General features: G+C 43.4%; 1 protein-coding gene across 2 annotated transcripts in view; it reads left to right on the forward strand.

Annotated features, from left to right (window-relative positions):
* Positions 1-19,562, forward strand: part of LOC309532150 (putative lysosomal acid lipase/cholesteryl ester hydrolase) — a 29,002-nt gene extending 9,440 nt beyond the window's left edge. Inside the window, exons 3-10 of one of the 2 annotated variants that reach the window (XM_082222161.1) lie at positions 4,543-4,741; positions 5,528-5,637; positions 7,670-7,809; positions 9,701-9,847; positions 11,387-11,458; positions 13,309-13,380; positions 18,312-18,579; positions 19,429-19,562. In XM_082222161.1, coding sequence (XP_082078287.1) covers positions 4,543-4,741; positions 5,528-5,637; positions 7,670-7,809; positions 9,701-9,847; positions 11,387-11,458; positions 13,309-13,380; positions 18,312-18,545 — 974 coding nt within the window. In that variant the 3' untranslated portion in view covers positions 18,546-18,579; positions 19,429-19,562. Of the gene's footprint in view, positions 1-4,542; positions 4,742-5,527; positions 5,638-7,669; positions 7,810-9,700; positions 9,848-11,386; positions 11,459-13,308; positions 13,381-18,311 lie in introns of both variants that reach the window. The other variant, XM_082222160.1, reaches the window with a different exon arrangement.
* The last annotated feature ends 5,031 nt before the right edge of the window (positions 19,563-24,593 follow it).

A 24,593-nucleotide genomic window follows, 5' to 3' on the forward strand; every position in this document is an offset into this window, starting at 1 on the left:
TGTGGATTTTATATCATTTTTCCATAATCTTTCCCAATCTGTCATCTGTATATTATGTCCCACATCTTTTGCGCTTTTTATCATAACACTTTTGACCTCTTCGTACTTGTTTCCCATTCCAACAAAATATTATACATTTTTTATAGTTATTTATATTCATTTTCTATTATTTTTCTCTGGAATTTTGAAATTTCATATGCAAATCCTTTCTTTTTATTTCTTTTAAATGTTTCATTTAATTGAAAATATTATAACCAATCTGTTACCTCTTCTTTTATTTCATTATATTCCTTTAATTTTAATTTATTTCCACTTGCATTAACAGCTCTCTATATGTTGCCCAGTTGGGTTTATTTTTTTGAATGCTATTGCTTCCAGTGGCAAAAGCCACCATGGTGTTTTTTGTTCTAATAGATCTTTATATTTCCCCCAAACTTGAAAAATTGCCTTTCTTATTTTGTGGTTCTGGAAGCTTCTATGTACCTTGGCCTTCTGTTAATAAGCCTACATTCTTTAATGTTATCCAATCCTGTATCCAACACAAACAAGAGGCTTCATAGTATAATTTTATATCCGGTAGAAGCCTCCTCTTTCTTTAAGGTCTGTTAATAATTTATATTTTATTCTTGGCTTCTTGCCTCTCCAAATGAATCTTGAAGTATGTCTCTGCCACTCTTTAAAGCAATTCACATTACTTATCACCAGGATTGATTGAAATAAAAATAACATTTTTGGCAATACATTCATGTCAGCTTCGTTCCGGAGCTGACAGAGGTTGGGAATGAGAACAGACAAAGAGAGATAAGGACACGGGAATGTGAGCTGGAATGTGAGAGGGAGGAGGGCAGCCTAGCGGCATGGCTTCAGAGAACAGAGAGCAGGCAGCAGATAGCAATGGTAATCTGATCCCTGAGCATAGTGACCAAGGAAGGGAGAACCAGAGCAGGGATAAACAAAATACCAATCTTAGAAACAGATGGAGAGAGGCCAGGAATAGCCAGCCCAAAAACTCGAAGGCGCGAAAAGGTCAGTGAGAGGAGGGAAAAAGAGCGGAAGTGAAAGGGTTTTTTCCCCTGTTGGAAGAAGAGGAAGGGGTGGAGTTTAGACTCAGCAACTGAGAACTTGGAGTCAGACACAGAGTGAAGGAGCTCCAGAGTGATTTATGTGTTTGAGCAATAAACCTGAGATAATTACTACCGGTGTCTCGCTTCTGTGGGAGAGCCAAGCCATTACAATTCATCTTAACTACCCCTTTCCTTCCTAGTAAAGATAAATTCATTCTTCCCCAGATTTCTAAATTTCTTAGGGGCCGCTAGGGGCGCCTTGGAAGATGGCGGATAATAACATCTATCCAGCTCGCACGAGGTAATTAGAGGCTGATTATGGGGAGTAAATCAGTCTCCCTCATCTCTCCAGGGGGGAGAGATGCAGTTTTCACCCGCCGTTGCCATAAATCACCCCCGAGTTTGGAAGAAGGAGGGGGTGAGGCACTGGGTGCACAACCCTTGGTGGGTCTCGGAACTCCTCCGAAGCTGCTTCCAGGAGTGAAACTAGTTGCGTTACTTAAAATGAAAAAAAATGGAGAAAGATAACGCACATGCTTCGAGAGAGGCAGGAGTTTTTTTATCTGCTAATAATTTTACCACCGAAATGAAGAAGATTGAGATGGAAGATTACATCAAAGTACTACAGACATGCTGGTATGTGGAATGCATCAGACGGAAGGGGGGATGACTTTTTATTTCTTGTCTTTCATGTGATTACCTAATAACCCTCCCTCTTAGAAGATCCGTCACAACAACTAATTGGCAAATGGGATTAAAAAAGAACTGTGTGGGAACAATGTGAATTTAAAGGCTGTACTCTGTGAAGGATTTGGAAAGAAAAAGGGCTCTCTTGTGACGCAGCAAGAATGGAGATTTGATACGGAAAGAAAGACCTTGTTGCAGGTGATTTGGTCTTGGGGAGGGCGAGCCGAAGATTTATTATTTGGATGTGATTGTGAACTGGAAGGGGCAGCCCTCCTGGAAAAGACTAATTTATGATGCAACAGGTCAGGAAAGTTAACAAGCGAGCTTTTAGACTGTATTTCATCGGAATGACAAGATGGCGATTGCTTGCTCGAGCGGAAACACCTGGACTATTGGATGAGAGTGATTTATGAGAGGGCAGTACAAAGTCCACACAGAAATATAAATAAGACTGTTTTCTTCATCCCACTTGCGGAGCAACTCGGAGGTGAATGAAAAGGAAAATGAGTAATGACAAGGATTGAGAAGAGGGGACTGAAAATATCATTCTTAATATGAGAGCAGCAGAAATATTCGAGGATTGGACTCCTGCCGATCAAAAAGCATGGGTACCCCCCACAAAAATTTATAATTTGGAAAACAATTGGGTTATATGATATGTATTGTTATAATTGGGATTAATTGGTTTGATGTGTTTAATTTGGTAATATGGAAACTTAATAAAAATTATTTAAAAAAAACAACAAAACAGATTTCTAAATTTCTTTTTATTTTTTCCATATTTTTCCATAATTATCTTTTAATATATTAATATTTTTGCTGTTAACCATATTCCATCTGCCATTCATGCCGAACCGTAAGTCCCTTTGCCTCTATCTCTAACTCACAAGGAAAGTGATCCCCAACCTGGTGATGACATATTAAATGATGTAAGGATGGAGCTACAGCCCAAGAAAGGAAAAGAGGTGGTAAGGAAACACCTAGCTACTTTAAATGAATTCAGATCTGCAGGGCCTGGTGAGCTGTGCCCCCAAATACCACTGCCTTGCTTTCCATATTGCATTTAGAAGATACTCATTCCAGACTCAAATTCCAGACACGTGAAATTGCTGGCCTGCTTTGCGTCCCAAGTTTATAGTTGGTGATACACACCAGTGGCGAGTGAGGCCACACATGTGGGGCATCGTTGCTCTCCTGGCTTCCTAACACCACTGTCACTGGTGATTATTGGGAAGGAATCATAGAATCATAGAATCATAGAGTTGGAAGAGACCACAAGGGCCATCGAGTCCAACCCCCTGCCAAGCAGGAAACACCATCAGAGCACTCCTGACATGGTTGTCAAGCCTCTGCTTAAAGACCTCCAAAGTAGGAGACTCCACCACACTCCTTGGCAGCAAATTCCACTGTCGAACAGTTCTTACTGTCAGGAAGTTCTTCCTAATGTTTAGGTGGAATCTTCTTTCTTGTAGTTTGGATCCATTGCTCCGTGTCCGCTTCTCTGGAGCAGCAGAAAACAACCTTTCTCCCTCTTCTATGTGACATCCTTTTATATATTTGAACATGGCTATCATATCACCCCTTAACCTCCTCTTCTCCAGGCTAAACATGCCCAGCTCCCTTAGCCGTTCCTCATAAGGCATCGTTTCCAGGCCTTTGACCATTTTGGTTGCCCTCCTCTGGACACGTTCCAGTTTGTCAGTGTCCTTCTTGAATTGTGGTGCCCAGAACTGGACACAGTACTCCAGGTGTGGTCTGACCAGAGCAGAATACAGTGGCACTATTACTTCCCTTGATCTAGATGCTATACTCCTATTGATGCAGCCCAGAATTGCATTGGCTTTTTTAGCTGCCGCATCACACTGTTGGCTCATGTCAAGTTTGTGGTCAACCAAGACTCCTAGATCCTTTTCACATGTACTGCTCTCAAGCCAGGTGTCACCCATCCTGTATTTGTGCCTCTCATTTTTTTTGCCCAAGTGCAATACTTTACATTTCTCCCTTTTAAAATTCATCTTGTTTATTTTTGCCCAGTTCTCTAATCTGTCAAGGTCGTTTTGAAGTGTGATCCTGTCCTCTGGGGTGTTAGCCACCCCTCCCAGTTTGGTGTCATCTGCAAATTTGATCAGGATGCCCTTGAGTCCATCATCCAAGTCATTGATAAAGATGTTGAATAAGACCGGGCCCAAGACAGAACCCTGTGGCACCCCACTAGTCACTCTTCTCCAGGATGAAGAGGAACCATTGATGAGCACCCTTTGGGTTCGGTCAGTCAGCCAGTTACAAATCCACTGAGTGGTAGCATAGTCAAGACCGCATTTTACCAGCTTCTTTACAAGAATATCATGGGGCACCTTGTCAAATGCCTTGCTGAAATCAAGGTAGGCTACATCCACTGCGTTCCCTTCATCTACCAGGCTTCATCTACCAGGCTTCATCTACCAGGCTACATCCACTGCGTTCCCTTCATCTACCAGGAGAGCTTGGCCAGGTAAGGCTGCATCTTATTGGATGGAGACACTGAAATTACATATTGTAACTATGTTTAAAACAAGGAACTAGGCAGAGGGCCTTCTTAGTAGTGACACCCACCCTGTGGAATGCCCTCCCATCAGATGCCAAGGAAATAAATGACTTTTAGAAGACATCTGAAGGCAGCCCTGTTTAGGGAAGTTTTTAATGTCTGATGTTTTATTGTTGTTTTAATTGTGTTGGGAGCCTCCCAATGAGGCTGGGGAAAACCAGCCAGATGGGCTGGGTACAAATTCTTCTTCTTCTTCTTCCTCTTCAGGTCCCAGGCCCGCAGTGTTCTTGCAGCATGGCGTGTTTGGTTCTAGCAGTAACTGGGTGTTTAATATGGACTACAACAGCCTGGGCTTTATATTGGCTGATGCTGGTTATGATGTTTGGCTTGGAAACACCAGAGGTAACACTTGGTCCAACAAACACATCAACTATACTGAGAAGCATCAAGAATTTTGGCTATTCAGGTAGAGTGAGCTTTCTAAACCTAATTTCTTGTTTCTGGTTCCAGTTTACCATTTGGGGAAAACTTTAATTAGTCACGCTCTTCCTATTGGAGCCATGTTTTTCCACCTCCTCTTATAATATATGATATCGAGGTATAGAAGTACATTTCCAAGTAAGTAAAATTGGTAGTTGTCCCTTTAAACAAACAAGCAATTTGTTTGTTCCTGGGGAAAATATGGCCTTGGTGAAATGTGGCCTTGGTGAACTCCGTAGAATAGATGATAGCAGATCAGCTTAACTTCAGGTGCAATTAGACTTGATCTGGAGAGACTCAATATTGGTCCTTCTGAATCTCTGCTGGAATTTGAAGCTCCTCAGACAGACATGGGTTGGAGGGAAAGCAGAGTCCTCTCCTGCCCACAGCATAAGTACTGTTCCTCCTGAAACTGACTTTTTCAAAATGTTTTTGCTTTCCCCGTTGCAGCCACATGGTTGCTCTTAACTGTGTGGTGGGCATTTTCAGTTTGCAGTGATCAGCTCATAGTGTGGCCCTGCTTGCTAGTGAACAGTGAAAATGGAAATATATAAGGAAGATGAGTCATGGCTTAATTCAGATAACTGTTTCACAAATGTTCATAGACTTGGTGACTTGATGGATCCTTGGAGGAGATGATCTCTGATCTGCCAGATCCAAGCCTGTTCTTGTATTGAACTGGGAGGAGAACAGGGCATTTTAGGCTTTCGCAATGTAGATCCCACTGCATATACATGTCTGTTAAACATAGGCTGTTCCCTTTTCTTTGCAGTGTTGATGAAATGGCTAAATACGACCTTCCAGCTTCAATAAACTTTGTCTTGAACAAAACTGGTCAGGAAAAAATATTTTATGTTGGTCATTCCGAGGGCACCACAATGGGTAGGTTAGCAAGATTCTTAGACACATGCGGGTAATTCTATTTGCTACATAATTATATGTGCAGTTGCTGTTGTATATTAAATTCAAGAGACATCTTGCTCATGGTACAGTGATGTTCCATGGAACCTATGGACACCCATGGAGAAGCATCTTGAATAACAATCCCTGCATTTCGGTTTCCTGCATTGCGTGGACAGGCGGAGTCCCCAGATCCCAAGCAGCCCCTCCCGTCATGTGAAATAACGACTCAAGACAACGTGCTATGGGATTAAATTGGCCACAACTTTATTAAATTTCAAATGTGGGTAGACCTTGGCTCAGGCATTGGGCGTTCTCCCTCCCCAGTCCCCAGCCAGGGACCTAGGGAGCATCAGGGTTATCCAGTGTGTGTGGGAGGGGATGGGCCGGCTCTGGAGAACATATGTTCAAGCAGAGATAGCCGCCCCCATTATGCCGCCGCCGCAGGGGAGAGCAATGACGACCTTTCAGCGTACGGCCAAAGCCTCCCTTCAGAAACCCCTTTAACGGGGAACCCTGGCATCGCTGCCGCAAAGAGGAAGATGGACTAAAGGATTCTGCCCAAGGCCTGATACCGCCAAAGTTGTGACGTTTTGCTACGGGGAAGGCGAAACCTGCCAATGCAGGGAAATTCCTTTCCGGCCCTTTAACAGCGAACTTAACGTAGCAGCGCCCGCATACCTGTGAAGAAAAGTTAATCTGCAAAACCTGTGAAGAAAAGTTAACCTGCAAAATAAGACATTAACTGAGGGTGGGTAGGGTGGGAAAAGCTCTGGAGCCAAGTGAGGATTCCCAGGTAAGATCCTCCCTCTATTTTGTGGGCAGGTAATCCCTCCCCTACCTGGCCTGATCTCATTGGCAACGCTTCCCCCAGGTGGGATTGGACAACTGACTGAGGTAGGCGGAGACCTCCAGGTATCCCATCTGAGGGAAGGCAAAGTCAAGCCTATGCTGATGGAGCCGCTCCAGATCTAGGGACTGCGCGCGTCCACGCAAAGGGCGCCCCCCCCCATTTTAAGCAGGGAGCGGTCATTTTCCTCCTTTGTGATATTTCCCATATAGGTGATGATTCAAATTGGTTAGGGGGCTTATAAAAAGTGGTTTGTCTGGACTGAGAAACTGTTAAAATCCTGGATTGCAAACCAGTATCAAGCCTAGTTTGCAGTCAGAGTTTAGGGAACAGTTTCCCAGTCTGGATGTAACAGGAAGCTATAGCTTAACAACCCCGGGATGTAATGTGTTAAGGCCCCTGAGACAAGAGGAGAAGAGAACTTGTTGGCTGAACACTCCTTCTTGGTCTCATAAATCATAGTTCTATAACCAAAGCGGTTTGAAAGTCACCTCACCTCTGACTGTCACTTCATGTTTTATTGGTTCTTAGTACAGCCTAGAGTGGCTGGAGAAACCCAGACAGATGGGCAGGGTAATTATTATTAATGTTGTTATTAGCCACAGAATGTATTACGCAAGTAAATTTACAATTATTACACCACTGAAAAAACATATGCAGCACTAAACAGTTTTAAGTAGGTCAGAAACAAGGCAGGGCCTTTTCTGTTGTGATGTGTAGATTATAATGCACCATTTCTAGTAGGGTCCTAGGTCAAAATGATCCCAGATCCTGAGATTTCAGGACCCAAACCTGAGACCTAGTGGAGTTGTTATAGGGGTGGCTGTTGGTGGTGTCAGAGAGGTGAACCCCAGGGATGTCATGAAAAATGGCACATTAATCATGGTCTCTGAGAGCGTGTCATTCACATAAAAAGCTACTGTTTGGAAATCAAGACAGAAACCTTAACTGAAGGGGTTGTTCCCAGCTACAGCTGCTCTACGAAGTACTAAAGATTCTTGCTATGAAGAGGTTGAATAAGAGTGGTACTGGAGAAGTCAGTATAAGGTGCATTTTCAGCTCTGCTGAAAGTCTGTAAATTTTGATAATATACACGATTTTGTTATTGGTTTTTTTTCAAGACTGCATTGATAACTTTATTTATTTTTCTCCCCCCCCCCACAGGATTCATTGCATTTTCAACCATGCCACACCTAGCCAAGAAAATAAAGATGTTCTTTGCATTGGCACCAGTAGTCACTGTTAAGTATTTGACAAACACGGCTTTGACCAAACTTGCAATGGTTCCTGAACCTAAGCTCAAAGTATGTATTTCGGGCATCCCCCGCCCCAGCCCCCCGCCTAGGGGAAAAATTATTTTTCCCCTTTATTCCCCCCCCCCAAAAAAAACCTAGGTGCGTCCTATGGGTCAGTGCATCCTATAGGGTGAAAAATACGGTACATGGGAATGTATTTATTACAGTATTGCTTTCTTTATAGTACAGTAAGGCTATGCTCCAGGGATCTAGTTTAATGGCAAAACCTAGTAGAGTCAAAACCTTTTGGGTTCAATGGCAGGTGGGATTGCCAAAGCCCTTTTTCCTGAAACCCTGCCCCATTTCCACCTTCCTTCCTCCCTGCCTCCCTCCCTCCCTCCCTCCCTTCCTTCCTTTCTTAGTTGCGGACTTACTTCTTTACCAACAAGGAATGGCTGTAGGGGAAGAGAGCCATGCTGTTCAAATTACAGGCACATGCACCCATTTTTAGGGCTCAGAGACACTCGCTGATCATGTTGGAGGCTGTTTGCTTGGATCTTCTGTGTTGTCTATCTTTTCCACCCTGCTGCTTTTAGCTCTGTAATCCATAAAACAACATTGGAGCATGGTCAGTTTTATCCCCATGCTACAGTCACCCTTGGTTGCTATGCTACACTCCTGTCATTTTCAAATTGGAGGAATAGCTACCTCTTGTATTTTTAGCCTAGGGTCAAGTCAGGAGACATGACACTAAATTAAGTCACTAGGCATACAATAGAGCAGTAAGACACTTCTGCTGAAACTACTGGGGGATTGAATGATTTCAAGCACATCTATTTAGCTACTGGACATTTGGCAAAATGTTTGCATAACTCATGTCCTTTGTATATTTGGGCTCCTACTGAAATAGTATTCATGTTGTGGGAACCATTATAATCTAGCTTGTTCCTGAACCACTTTAGAAGGACGCCAAAAGTCTAGAAATCAACGAAGATGATAGACTGTGGAATTACCAAAGCTGACAGGCAAAATCTGAAACCTGAGTGACAAAGCGTTCCAGAGAGATTGGAGTAAATTTATTCAATATATAGACACTTATTGTAAACATGTAAAGACACTTGCAAGACTGTGATAAATCTCACAATGCTCATTGGAAGGAACCTTCTACTTGTGCTTTAAGAGTAAAATAACCAAGAAAAAAGTCAAGGATTGAGATGGTATAAATGTGTGGAAATATGATGTAGTTATACAAAAACCAGATAACGGGATGGAGGGAAGCTGAGTGGTTTGGTGGAGCTATGAATTAGTAAAAGGAAATAAGATGTTATAATAATGTTAAAAATGGAAAATAATAATAAAAATATTATAAAATAAAATAAAATAAAATAAAGAAACCAATGCCCTTAGAGGCTATGTTTGCATAACTCATGTCTTTCTTATATTTGGTCTCCTACCTAACTAGTGTTCATCTGACCATCTGACTCCATTCATCTAACCATCTGACTCGGTTGCCCCAGCCACTTTGGGCAGCTTCCAACATATATGAAAACATAACAAAACATTAAACATTAAAAAACTTCCCTCTATAAGGCTGCATTCAGATGCCTTCTAAAGGTTGTATAGTGACTTATCTCCTTGTCTTGGGGGCTGCAAAGCTCCATACCCTTCATCATTTCTCCAGTGAAAATAGGGACATCCTAAGGAACAGTGGAACTTTCTGGGATCAAATCAGAAACCAGGATGGCTTCTGTAAATCTGGGATAGCCGCTGGAAAATAGGGACACTTGGAGGGTCCAGAGGGTCATTCTGTCTGACTGTGCTTGTGGGATTTGAATGGGTATTCTATTCTCATAAGAGGGTTTTTTGGTAATATTTTGTTGCTACTCGTTAGAAGTATCCATAGGAAAAAAGAGAATTGACTAACAAAATGGTGTATGTACTAATGTTTTTGTTTTGGCAGAAGATGTTTGGAACTAAGCAGTTTTTAGCTCAAGACAGAACAATGAAATGGTGTGCTACTTCCTTGTGTAACCGTTTCCCAATGGATTATCTTTGTGGCAGTGTTTTATTCCTGTTGCATGGCTTTAATGTGCTAAACTTCAATGCGGTAAGATTACTTTGTAGGAGTGTGCTCTAAAAAAAAAGTTAGGTGTATGGAGGCTTCTCTGAAGTGATTACTACTTGTGCCATCCATAACTTAATTACATTCAGACAAAACATAGAAGATACCTACACATTTTGCCCCATCACTTTGTGTCTATGATGGATAGAGACTTACTTTTTAAAGGAGAGCTCAGATTCTGGGGCACTAGTAAAAGGCTTTTACTAGTCTTTGCCCTTTCTTGCTTCCTTTCCAGCCAATATTCCTCTAAATTTATTCATTATTTACATTCTACATTTCACCAGGTGGTCACAGGGTGGGTGGGATACCTTTTTTAAAAAACAACAACAACACTTTTTATATGTGCTGTAAGCTGCCCGGAATGGGCGGGAGATAAATAATACTATTATTATTATTATTATTATTATTATTATTACAACAATAAACAGCAGTCAAAAAACAGGCAATCATTTAATCACACAGTTAGGTCCAATATATGTATATGGGTTTGTGTGCATATGCCTGTAAAATGGAACTGAACATTTGTGTACATTGAAAGATGGTGCATATCAGCCCAGGAACATGAAGTGAGAAGCCATAAGTGCACACCAAGGCCAGGTTTGGTACTCAAGCAGCATAGGGTGAATTCATGTCCTGTAGGAGGAACATACACAATGCCATGCCTATTGCATCAATCATTGTTAGTAACCGTACCTGGATTGGTTCTAGTTGTACTGTATGATGAAAAGCATTATAGTTAGGCTGTAATCTAACCAGAGAGCCAGTGTGGTGTAGTGGTTAAGAGCGGTAGTCTCGTAATCTGGGGAACCGGGTTCGCATCTCCGCTCCTCCACATGCAGCTGCTGGGTGACCTTGGGCCAGTCATACTTCTTTGAAGTCTCTCAGCCTCACTCACCTCACAGAGTGTTTGTTGTAGGGGAGGAAGGGAAAGGAGAATGTTAGCCGCTTTGAGACTCCTGAAGGGGAGTGATAAAGCGGGATATCAAATCCATACTACTACTACTACTACTACTACTACTACTACTACTACTATTCTTCTTCTTCTTCTTCTTCTTCTTCTTCTTCTTCTTCTTCTTCTTCTTCTTCTTCTTCTTCTTCTCCTCCTCCTCCTCCTCCTCCTCCTCCTCCTCCTCCTCCTGTGCATAGGTACATGGGATGAAGCCTGGTTGAACACAGTACAATTTGCTTCTTAGTAAATGTGCATAGAATAGCACTGCAAGTAATTTGATATATAAAATGTAAAAAAAATGCATTTAAGTTCTGGGACAGTTAAAATTGAAATGCCTTGCTCTAAGCTAATTTCCATTGGTTTGTTTTTTTTTTGTTTTTTTTGTAACATCATATTGGGATTAGCAACCAGTTTAGAGTGTCAAGCTGTGTAGTTACTATGTAAACATGGATTCCTGTGTGATATCCCGATGTTGAGCTCTGATGCACTGCTTTTGTGCAAACAAACCAAATGGAAGGGAAGTGGCTGTTGCAATTTGTGATAAATTAAGCTAATCACTTTGCGCTTTCTTACAGAGTCGAATCGATGTTTATTTATCACACTTCCCAGCTGGGACATCTATCCAGAACATGCTTCACTGGACTCAGGTGGCACCGAAATCCTCTTTTCTCTTTAAAAAAAGGTTTCCGTATCGATTGAAGAATGGGCAATCAGGACAGGCTTTTACAAAGACTTTTAAGAATGAAAATAATAGATATGATTGAAAGAAAAATTCTTAATAACTCCGCCTCTCTTTTTACAGACTCCAGAAATATGTCTTGTTTTTATGAGAAAGGGTTTAAAGCTGAGAGAGTTTTATTGTGTTTAAATGTTTCCAAACAGGGGTATTTCAAAAGCTACAGATTCAATAATATCCCCAATGGATTTGTTTTTATTGGCAAAATAGTCCCTCTGCATGTAGATGGACAAAATACTACGTTTCTGTGGTATTTTACTGAATTGTGTCTCAGTGAAGAACCCAGTGCTACTGGAAGCTTTGCCCGCCTAATTGGACTACAACTCCCATCAGCCAGGCCACGCTGCCTTTTGCTGATGGGAGTTGGAGTCCAAAGCATCAGGATGGCTCCAGACTAGACCGACACTTTAACTTAGTGTCATCTGAATTATTTGTATAGAAACACAAAGATGACTTGCTAAAGCCACACAGTAGAAGCTTGGAGCATCTAGCTAAGATGTCCTTTCTGATCGGATATACATGGTGGAAAAGAAAATGAATAATGGCTTTAGTAATCTTTCCTTCCAAAGTGAGGGGGAATGACCTAGTTAAGCCTCGCTGGACTGTCTTAAACCCATCATGCTAACCTATAGAGCTAAACATGCTGGTTATTTGAGGCTCATATATCCCACAATTGAGTTGTTTCTTCCTAGCCACTGCTTCCCTTGAAGCTGCTCTCTATTTTGGATCAATTGTGTGAAATAATCTTTAGGATGGAGTTGGTGTTTTCTAACTCTGATTCTGTGACTTAGTCTGCATTTCTAGAAACACTTCCCTGGGAATAAGTCTAAACGAATGGTTCTGAATAGACATGATTAGACGGTATCCCCCCTCCCTTCCCCACAGGTGGGCGGGGTTTGCGGCACCAAGCGAGGCTCACCTGGGCGGGTGCCACCCACCTGCTTGAGCTGGCCTTTGAGCCACCCTCGGCCAGGGAGGACAATGGACAGATGGCCAGGGGTGGCCTAAGGCCAAAAGAAAAGAGGCCGACCCCTGGGCTCAAGCCTCTTTTGCTGTACTTCCTTCCAGGAACCTACTTCCAATGCAAACTCCTTCCTTCATCAGGAAGAGGTTTGCATGGAATACTGCCAAATGAGTGAGATCAGCTGATGGGCAAGTGAATGTCTTTGTGGGAAAGTGTTTGGGTGAGACTGGATCCCCTGGCAGACTAAGTTGGACTGTGGAGTGGAAATTCCTGATCCCTGCACAATATTCTGATTTCTGAGCAATGGGATACCTGGGCTACTTATCCAACCACCCAACTTAATCCAGCTGCCCAGAGGCAGAGAGGAGAATTCATATTAGATCAGAAGAGAAATTTTCAGCCCAAACCTATGTGTGTATACTAAAGTCCCCCTAAGTTAGATGAGAGTTGCTTCTAGGTAGGTGTAAAACAGACAACTCATATCTAGTAGGACACATGTCAAACATTCTCAAGATATCGGATAAACTGAGGAGATGTAGAAGGTTAAGCAGTACTAAAAAACAGCTCTACTGCTTTCAAATAGCTTTGTGTAGCTTTTTTTGTATGTTTACATTAACTTTTGTTCTTCTCACTAAAGATGAAGTTAGACATTATTGCATAGCCTTAATCATAGCATGGTTTTTGACACGTTCAACATCCTTGTTTATGCTGGTACCACGGTCTATTCATATCGCACAATTCTATATCATCTGCTTTTCCCATTTGGTTTTTCAAAGTATGGCACACCTCTTTTTCAGATTGTGAAGGTTGGGAAGTTCAAAGGCTTTGACTGGGGAAGCAAGGAAGCAAACATGGCTCACCACAACCAGGTAGGAATTTATCACAAACTGAGTACCGTATTTTTCGCTCCATAGGGCGCACCTGACCAAAGGGCGCACCTAGTTTTTAGAGGAGGAAAATACGGAAAAAAATATTCTGAATCAAATGTTGCACTAAACTATTTAAAGGAGCAAAGCGGGCGGCTCCTGTCCGCTTTGCTGCTTTAAACTGAGCCTCAGAGGAGGGTAGGAAGGGAAACCATGGCTTATCTAAGTCCAGTTAATAATGCTGAGCCTGACATATGGCCATCGAGATTAGCCTGGCCGTCTCAGTGGAAATCTGGGGAGGCTGGGGTGGACTTTCAGGGGTCAAAGTGTGGTTGTGTCTTCCTGCCCGGCATCTATTTCCTGCCCTCTTTCCCTCCTGCACCCCCGCACCCTGCTTCAAGGGAAGGAAGCGGAGCATGGATCCTCTGCTCGCAACTGCAGTGGATTCCCTCCACTTTGAAGCAGGAAAGTGGGAGAGGAGCTGCTTACATGAGTGTAAGCTGCTCCCCTCCCACATTGCCGCTTCAAAGGGAGCCCAGGAGGAGGGAATCTGCTGCAGCCGCAAGCAGTGGAGGATCCATGGTCCCTTTCCTTCCCTCCTCCATGATTGCTTTGAAGCAGGAAAGTAGGAGAGGAGCTGCTTACACAAGTGTAAGCTGCTCCCCTCCCACTTTCTTGCTTCAAAGGGAGCCCAGGAGGAGGGAATCTGCTGCATTTGCCAGCAGAGGATCCATGGTCCCCTTCCTTCCCTCCTCCGTAGTTGCTTTGAAGCAGGAAAGTGGGAGAGGAGCTGCTTACACGAGTGTAAGCTGCTCCCCTCCCACTTTCCTGCTTCAAAGGGAGCCCAGGAGGAGGAATCCGCTGCAGCCTCTAGCAGCGGAGGATCCATGGTCCCCTTCCTTCCCTCCTCCGTAGTTGCTTTGAAGGAGGAAAGTGGAAGAGGAGCTGCTTACACGGGTGTAAGCTGCTCCCCTTCCACATTGCCGCTTCAAAGGGAGCCCGGGAGGAGGGAATCCGCTGCAGCTTCCCCCACCTCCCGCAGAAGCCGCGCAGCTCCTTTAAAGAGTGCGCGGCTTCTCCTCATAGAATAGCCCCCACCTCATAGAATAGCCTGCAGGAGCCGCGCAGCCTTTAAAGAGGGCGCCGCTCTTGGGGGCTTTTCCCCCAGGAGGGAGAAGGGACTGATGCGGCCAGTCAGTCCCTTCTCCCTCCTGGAGAAAAGCCCGTAAGAGCGCACGAAGCTTGTGTGCGGCTCTTGGGGGCTTTTCCCGCCTGCCTCCCCCCCTACATTCGCTCCATAGGACGCACACACATTTTCCCTTGCTTTTTAGGAGGGGAAAAGTGTGTCCTATGGTGCGAAAAATACGGTATTTCTCTCTGAAGGAGTTTATATGAGGGTAGATAGTGGGTAGCTTAAGTAAATCCATAGACTGAGCATGTATTAAAAGAATTCATCTACAGGGTGTTTTTAAGTTTTCCGAGCTTTATCAGTCAACTATTTTGTTATATAGCATCCTTTATGCAGAGAACCATTCATTTAAAAAGTATTAAAGTACAAGTTGCAGAGCTGTGCCAGACAGAAAATTCCTGACTGGCAGGCTTAGTGAAGAACAAACCTGTTAACATGACAAAAAGTGTTGATGGGCCATTGGGGAGAGAAAGCTTTTAGCCTGGGGAATGAGATGTTGCCAAGTTGATAGAGTGTGTATTTGACGGGACAGGAACAGGGTGTTTTTGAGCAAGGATCGCTGGGAGGAAGAAGCAGGTAGAAGAACAGAGACCAGGGGGAACTGGGGGACAGAACAGGGGGGACTGGTTTGGAAGAGACACCTCAATCAGATCAGAGCCAGTGCACCTCTGAACACGGAACTTCAAGTTGAACCAGAGGACAGAGAAATGGGTACTGTGCCCAGGCCAGGGTGGGAACCAGACGGGTTACCGGTGACTGAGTTACCCAGGCAGGGCCACTTCAGGCTGGAATCCTCAGTGGCTCCATCAGCAGGGACCACTTCAGAGCCGGCCTCACTGAGCTCCCCACTCAGATTGCGGGTACCGGAAGAACCTCCTAGGTCACCCACTCGCAGGAACCGCGATGGCCCAAGTGGGAGCAGAAAAGGCCGGCACACCTTGATCACTATGTTTGTTCCTTTTGTTAGGAAGTTGGGGGAATGAGTGTTATGTATTGGGTTTATTACATTTTATGTTACAAGGCACGTTCTAGCCAATCGTATAAGCGTTGGTAGACGAACGTTCTAATGACAAGTAAGCACATGCACTTTCAGCTGTCAACTGTCAGTGTTCATGCTTGGGTTTATTATTGTATTGTCCAGTCAGTTTGGTTCTTGTGTTCCTATGAGTGAGTTGTTGTCACTGACAAATGTTGAATAAACTTAGTTGACGAATTTATATTGCCTTGGGCTTCTGACTTTTTCTGAACATTTAACACCACTCTTGCCACCACTCGGCCGTTGGAGGGACGGGCACCTGACTTTTGTCACAGTATGCTCACCAAATCAGATCCAATCAGATCCATCACCTTTGCTTATGTGAAGTCAAAAGCCAGTTAACTTTAGTTGATACGGGTTCAACTCATGTAAGAGGACCTGCTATAACTTTACCAACTATAGCAACTGCATTGATAATCAGGTTTCTAGCTCCATTTCATAGAAATTCCATGCATTATGTAAATATAGTGACAACAATAATAACTAATATGGCAATAAATGTGGCACAATTTCCATTAAAAGTACATCTTTAACTTGTTGCATAGCAGACACCCATTTTAGGTTCTCCTTAAGTCCACCGGATGCTACTGTCCTTAATCTATAGATCTCTCTGATTTCCTTCCTTTTAAATTGTGTCTACAATTGTTTCTCAGAACCATGTATGTTCTCAAAGCACCAATATTTTAGATTAAGTATCACGTTGCTCCTCTATACAGTGTTTAAGCAATAACACATTGAGGGGTTTTTTTGTCCTTATGCAACTTTTGCATTCCCATGTCCAAATCTTAATCTTTCTTGTGGCAATGCCAATGTATAAAGGCATTATCATTAATCACTCCCTTGAGTATTGTGGTTATATGCTTCATTAAGGTGGTAAATTTGATTTAAATCAGGATTGCACAAGGAATTCATTTTACCACCATTACAACTCCCACATGGGAATTATTTGGCCCAACTTGATAATATCTAGGAGGTTAAAGAGGTTTTGGATTTACTTTAAGGTAAAGGGACCCCTGACCATTAGGTCCAGTCGTGGCCAACTCTGGGGTTGCAGTGTTCATCTCGCTTTATTGGCCAAGGGAGCTGGCGTACAGCTTCTGGGTCATGTGGCCAGCATAACTAAGCTGCTCCTGGCGAACCAGAGCAGCACACAGAAACACCGTTTACCTTCCCGCCAGAGTGGTCTCTATTTATCTACTTGCACTTTGACATGCTTTTGAACTGCTAGGTTGGCAGGAGCAGGGACCGAGCAACGGGAGCTCACCCTATTGCAGGGATTCGAACCGCCGACCTTCTGATCTGCAAGTCCTAGGCTCTGTGGTTTAACCCACAGCACCACCCGCGTCCCTTTACTTTAGGATATGCCAAAATATCTCTTAAATTAGATGCACATTTACTATAGCAAATGGTCTCCAGATTCCCTTGATAATATCTAATTTCTATAGCCAAAAAATGTATCTCAAATGTAAATTTGTTGACAAATCTGCCATATGCCAGGTGTCTATCTTCACTCCCCTGTCTTATAATGAAGATCATTTTTTTATAAAGCAATACATCACACCAATGAGGATTGTTTCCATTCTTTCTTTCAAATTTATCCCTCTATAGATTAGCTAACTAAGATATGTCTGGTTCTAACAGCCATACTTGAAATTTGCCAGAACAGTCTGTCTTGAAACTGCAATCATGTTTCTTCAGTGCTAACAAAACTGGAGCAGTAGGAAGAATCACTGTTGGGAATAATGATGACCGTTGGGAATAATGAGTCAAAGACACTGAGCTGGTTTGTAGGTGACGGTAAGCCAAATCAAAGCTTGCCATGAATGCTGGTGTGGAAGAGCTTCCTGAGAGGAGATCTGGCCACTTCACCCTTCCCTTGACTCTCCTGCTGCTGCTCTTCTGCACTCTAATCCGTAGTTTGGTTTAGCAAGTTGCTCAACCCAGGCATGTGGCTTGTCTTTCTCCAGACACTGCATGAGTTGTAAATACAAGAACAAACTTTGGTTCCATCTTGTGGTTTGTTTGGAGTGGGACAAACCATGAGCCTGGGTTTGTCCTTCATGCTAAAGCAGCAGTAAGGAGACCAGAGAAGGGTCAAAGTGTCTGTGCACTCCTCTTAGGCAAAGTGCACATTCATGCTCAGTCATAGTTTGGCTTAAAGCTACATGTAAACCATCCCATTATTTTGGAACAATCAGTAAATCCAGACAATCAGTGCTGGATTTACAGCCAGGCAGAGCGGCCTGCAGCTCGGGGTCTTGGCCACTTGATATTACAAACAAACAAACAAACAAATTGGCAGATGTTACTGTCTAGGATCAGTTGCTTAGTAACAGTAAGGACAAGAACAAAGTTTAGGTTCTCAAAAAATCATAGAATCATCACATTATAGAGTCAAACCCCGTACAATGCAGGACACCTTTGCCCAGCATGAGGCTTGAAGCCACAACCCTGAGATGTAGATTGACCAGACAATCTGCACAATTTCTTCTTCATGGATGGATTATGTGCACTTTCTTGCACAACTTCTGATGAATGCGCACAATGCCCAGTTGTTACTCACATTAACAGTTCAACCTGCATTCTCCTCAAATAAGAAATATGTTTGTGTTTTGCATGTTTGTACCTGTGTGTGTGTGAGTGTGTGTGTTTTGATCAGAAAGTCTTTGAAGACTGTTTTTAAACTTTTTTTTATCTTCTGTCTTTTAGTCAACACCACCTTTCTACAACGTACAACGGATAACTGTTCCAACAGCTGTCTGGAGTGGTGGTAATGACTGGATTGCAGACTCAAAGGACATGGCCCTCTTGCTGCCTCAGATCCCAAACTTAGTTTACCACAAGGATATTCCTGAATGGCAACATCTGGATTTTATCATAGGCTATGATGCCCCACAGCGCATGTACATAGAGATAATGGATTTAATGCAGATTTATAAGTGAATGTGAAATATTCCTTCAGAACCCATTACTGTCAATCTGTGTTGATGAAAAGCACTACAAGATTTCTTAAGATTCCATTTCTCATATAGGTTTATCACAGTCTCAGTTATAAGAAAGATTTGCTTAGTAACATTGCCTTTTCTAATTCTGTCAGTGACCATGGGTGTTCCTCCATTGTTTTAGGAGCGGCTAAGGTTCTTTGTTGCTCTTGCTTCACCATGCTGTGTAGCAGAGTCTTGTTCTAGCACAGCATGACTATTGAGGGTAGAAAAAGTACTTGTGGTGATATCCAACTCCTTTCCAATGAGGAACTGGTCCAATTCCAGTTGTTTCCCAGCCATGGGATCTATCTGCTCTGGGATAGAGTGCTGCCTTTTCTTAGCTCCCTCAGCAGTTTCTGGTCTAATCTCTCTCTCTCCCTCTTCCTCTCTGCCCCTGAGTTGTGAACTTTAATTTGATTAGTTTCTCTCTAGATTGGAATCCTCCCTTAGTTAGCAGTTGTACTGCTGGAATTTTCTAGTTAGTTTTTCTTATCTCTAATTATTCACTTTGGATAGAGAAAAGGGGAGAGAAGCACTAATGACAGAGGAGTCTCTGTTGGGATATGTCACTCCCATATTTCTTAAGAAAATTCACCCTGGAAAGCATTCCCTACCTCTCCCTTCTCTCCCCCACCTCTCTCTCACCCCTTCAACTCACAATGCCTACGACAGCAGTGTCTCACACCAAATGTAACTAACCTGTAGAAAAGATGGAAAACAGAAATGCTATATGTTCCTTTGTTATCCATGAAAACCCTTTCATAAAAAACAACCATTGCTAGGATGTCTATGTGCAGTTTAGTAATCCCTTGGGGAATTAAATCTTTGCCCTCCTTTGCCGCAGTGCTGTGCATCGAAGGCTACCTGGAGGTCACTTCGCCACTTCTTCAGCGCTTCTTGGTGGCAGATTGAAGTGCTGCTTGATAATATATATTTTGCTTGTTGTTTGGAATAAAACCTGTAATCTTCTCACTCATTTGCATTTGTATTGCTTCTGAATCTAATTTTAAAAGAACCATCTTGCATTTAGCAAGTCAACAGATTTGATACATTCAGATCAGACTGGGTTTTTATCAGGCCGACAGATGAAAGACAATATGTGAAATATTCCTTCAGAACCCATTACTGTCAATCTGTGTTGATGAAAAGCACTACAAGATTTCTTAAGATTCCATTTCTCATACAGGTTCATCACAGTCTCAGTTATAAGAAAGATTTGCTTAGTAACATAGCCTTTTCTAATTCTGTCAGTGACCATGGGTGTTCCTCCACTGTTTTAGGAGCGGCTAAGAGTCTTTGTTGCTCTTGCTTCACCATGCTGTGTAGCAGAGTCTTGTCTAGCACAGCATGACTATTGAGGGTAGAAAAAGTACTTGTGGTGATATCCAACTCCTTTCTGATGAGGAACTGGTCCAATTTCAGTTGTTTCCCAGCCTTGGGATCTATCTGCTCTGGGATAGAGTGCTGCCTTTTCTTAGCTCCCTCAGCAGTTTCTGGTCTAATCTCTCTCTCCCTCTTCCTCTCTGCCGCTGAGTTGTGAACTTTAATTTGATTAGTTTCTCTCTAGATTGGAATCCTCCCTTAGTTAGCAGTTGTGGATCGAGGGCCCCGACCCCGCTAAGTGAAATAAATACACATGGACACGTGGTATAAGGTTAATGGGCAAGAAAAGGCCACAACTTTATTGATTACAGCAGTGAAAAAAGGTATTGGCTTAGGCATTGGATGACTATAGGTGGTGGGTTTATTCAACAGTAGGTGGAGCCTGTCGATGCTCATCCAACTATAGGCTCACCCCCTGATGTCACCGAGGGTCGTGCCATGGCCTCCCGCCAAGCAGGCATCGGACGGAAACACGACCGCCGGATTCCTTTAACGGAATAACCCACGGTAGATAGCATAGGCGATGGCCACACCTAGCCCTTGACACAGCAAACACATGAATCCAATGCCTAACCGCCACCCGAGCCGCAAAGGGGCTCGCCGCCAATACCCTCACAGCTGCAACCAATCCCTAATGCTGCTAATGACACTGTCCAACCAAATATCATTCCCAATGTCTGTTAGATGAACACCGTCATTCCGGTACGAGGCTTGGTCGCCGATCCGGATACGGTCATGATAAATGACTCGGCCATTCATAAAGCGTACCCAACGGGCTACCGCCCGGTTCAGGAGTTTCCTGTTTTTTTCAATGGCCATGCAGTTCTGCGCTCCGCGCCAGACAATTCGCTTCAAAAAGGAGGACCAGAACACCATTGTTCCAGGGCACAAAGCCGCAATCGACTCCAAGTCTCTTTTTATGCACCACAACAAGTCCCCGCTTCTCCTTTTAGCTAGGTCATTCTCCCCCAGGTGAATGATAAGGATGTTAGGAGGGCCAAACATGGCAACTTTGTTGATCAGCAGTGGCATAAGCTCTTCCCACCGCATGCCACGGCGCGACAACCAGGCAACTCGTATCCCGGGAGGCAGACCAAGATGATGGGTAAGGCCGGAGCTGATTGCCCGAATGCGGGCCCAATGAACGATGCTGTGGCCGCAAATCCACACAGTGCCCCCGGAAACAGCTGAGAAGGAAAGGAAAAGGGGAGAGGCGGGTAAGTAGAAATCAGTATAGCGGTGCACTGACTAACGTATGTAACCCTTATAAGCGTCGGATTTCCACCGGCCCATTTCTTTAATTTTATCCGCAGGTAAGCCCAAGCGCGCGGTGGTCGAGGCAGCGCCAATCCTAAAGGAGTGGGCAGCATAATCGCTGGGAGCTAGGCCGCAAGCTTCAATAGCCTTGCGAAGAACTCTGGCGAATTGGTGCCTCAATAGTGGGGACCCGTCCTCATGAATCAGAAGCGGATCGTGGCCAGGTGGTCTGAGGCAAAGATACCGTCTGGTGTCCTTTACCGGACAAGGGCCTTGCCCCCCAGAAGCCGTGAGTTTTAGAAGGACACCCTTACCGGCCTGGTCGGTTTTGGATTGTCGTATTCGTACTACCATGCTCGCCTCGGACAGCTGTACATCTTCCATAAGGAGGCCCCGCATCACACCCGTCGCGCTACCCTCGGCTACGACCTCGCCCACCCTTAGGGCGGCAAAAAAGGCGATGGCATATGCCGCAGAAAAGAGGTGGGCTTCAAACCGGGACCAACAAATTAATCGTAGTTTTTTGCGAATTTGTGACAGCAACCCATAAGAAATTGGCTTACGGCCTAGAGCCCTAGGGGGTTGTAACCTGCCCCAGCCTTTGATAGCCCTACGGACCAGGAAGTCACTGCATGGATCAAAGGAGAACGTGGCCTTAGCGAAGAAGCTAATGGCGGCTACATGTATTTTTAATGTTTTGGGGGCGCGTCCTAGGTCATCAAGGTGTGAAAGGGCAACTTTGCCTGAATAAACGCTGTCCCTTACAAATGAGAAGGCTGTGGGACAAAGCCCTTTGCTATCGCTCTTTTACCCACTTTGCCCTAAGCAGCAACAGGAAATAAAGCGACTCTCCCTCTAGGCGAGGGGAGGGGGAAATGAAAACAATTAATGTCTAAAAAAAAAAAAAAATACTAAGCTGCGGGTCGACGAGGACTGAGGGGGAGGAGAAGCCGGCGCCGCAGCATTAAGCCGCTAAACACGCCCCCTTGGAGGCACCTGGTTGGCGGCCCCCGGTGGGCGTGGGCGCCGGCTGGCCAGGTAAGGAGGGGCAGGGGCTACGGCCCCTGCCAGGGCGGAGTCCGGGCTCCCGCCCACAACCACTCCCCTCTCTTGCAGGGAGGAGAGTCTTTGTACTGCTGGAATTTTCTAGTTAGTTTTTCTTATCTCTAATTACTCACTTTGGATAGAGAAAAGGGGAGAGAAGCACTAATGACAGAGGAGTCTCTGTTGGGATATGTCACTCCCATATTTCTTAAGAAAATTCACCCTGGAAAGCATTCCCTACCTCTCCCTTCTCTCCCCCACCTCTCTCTCACCCCTTCAACTCACAATGCCTACGACAGCAGTGTCTCACACCAAATGTAACTAACCTGTAGAAAAGATGGAAAACAGAAATGCTATATGTTCCTTTGTTATCCATGAAAACCCTTTCATAAAAAACAACCATTGCTAGGATGTCTATGTGCAGTTTAGTAATCCCTTGGGGAATTAAATCTTTGCCCTCCTTTGCCGCAGTGCTGTGCATCGAAGGCTACCTGGAGGTCACTTCACCACTTCTTCAGCGCTTCTTGGTGGCAGATTGAAGTGCTGCTTGATAATATATATTTTGCTTGTTGTTTGGAATAAAACCTGTAATCTTCTCACTCATTTGCATTTGTATTGCTTCTGAATCTAATTTTAAAAGAACCATCTTGCATTTAGCAAGTCAACAGATTTGATACATTCAGATCAGACTGGGTTTTTATCAGGCCGACAGATGAAAGACAATATAAGAAATATATTGGATGTAGTGGAATATTTGGAGGTGAGGAATGACATTTGACAGAGTCTCCTGGACGTATATGAAAAAATAATAATTGAAATGATGGACTTTGGACAGACCTTTATGAATGGAATAGATGCAATATATTCAGAACAACAAGCGATGTTGATAGTGAATAATGTTGTAATTGAAAAATGTAAAATAACTAAGGGAACGAGACAGGGCTGTCCTCTGTCTCCTTTACTGTTTATCTTGACTTTGGATACAAATAGAAATTGTCTCCTCTAGAGGGAGCTTGCTAAATTGTTGCTGCAGTCTACTTGAGGACTCTACAGCTGTGAGATTAAGATCGTGGGACCAGTCCTTTTTGACCTTGACTAAATATGAGCTGGGAGGAAGTTTTTGTGCTTGCTTTATGCAAGACAAGTGCCTTGTTGGAACAGATGCATGAGAAGGTGGATTTGATGAATGAGAAAATGGATTTGATGACTGTTGTGGTTAATAACTGTGGACAAACAGGGAATATTGATACTGAAACCATTCAGGGACCAACTCAGGAACCTGTACTGACTGGGCAAGTGCAGAAGATAATGGAGGAGGTTGCGATTGCACCTCAAATAATACAAATGGAGAGACCCGAGGCCCTACAGGAGTATAAGCCGCTGTCTTTGAAGATTGAAGTTGGAGTGGGCCAGGGGGAGTCTGGAGCTGAGGAGGTTCTTAACTTTGGAGAGACCTTGAAATAGGCTTTTAAATATTTTTTGGATTACATTGATGACTGTGGGGAGTGGGACTGTGGGGAACGGGCTGGTTTGATGAAGGGAGATGGAGATAATTTTGGGTTGGAAACCTCCAGAGACCTACTCCTCAATGAGAAAGGAAAGAAATTAAGAAAGAGACCAACAAAAGACAAGGAAAAGGGCAAGTATAAACAAGAAGAAGAAGATCTGCAGAAGGGACATGGAAGAGACTTAAGGGCCTCGGACATAAGATTACCAGGTTGATGGACTAGATGGAATGGACAGTAAGGACTGACACGACCCGAGACCAGGAAGAAGAGACGTTGGATGAAGATTGGAAGAAAATTTATAAAGAAATTTTTTTCCCTAGGGAATTAGACTAAAATTAATGAATATTAGGGAAAATGTTGGAATGAAACTATATGACTCTAGTAGAAATGATATCAGGAGTTATGTATAATCGAGTATTAAGCTTTAAGCTCTAAAGTATTTTACGGAAAGATAAGGTTAAATAAATTAAGGTAATATGAATAACAGAATATGGGGAAAAGATGAAAAGGATTTGTTGAGTTAATTAATAGGTTAAATTGTTAAGATAAATTATTTAATAAAAATTGAGAAAGATGGAAAGAATTTGCTGAAATAACTAATCAAACTAGAATACAAAAAGGGAGGTGTGAGGAGGTAAATGAAACAAGCAAATGGAAGTTAAAGATATGTAATATGGGATTTGTGTCTTTTTTTCCTTTCTTTTTTATCTTCTTGCTGTATTGTTGCATTGGTTTTTATGTTTTGCTTTTTTTCTTCTTCTTTAAGTATTGTAGTGTTGTTATTAATTTTTTCTTTTTTTCCTGTAATTTTGAAA

This window comes from Podarcis vaucheri, assembly GCF_965113315.1.
Source record: "Podarcis vaucheri genome assembly, chromosome: 5".
NCBI classification, from domain to species: Eukaryota; Metazoa; Chordata; class Lepidosauria; order Squamata; family Lacertidae; genus Podarcis; species Podarcis vaucheri.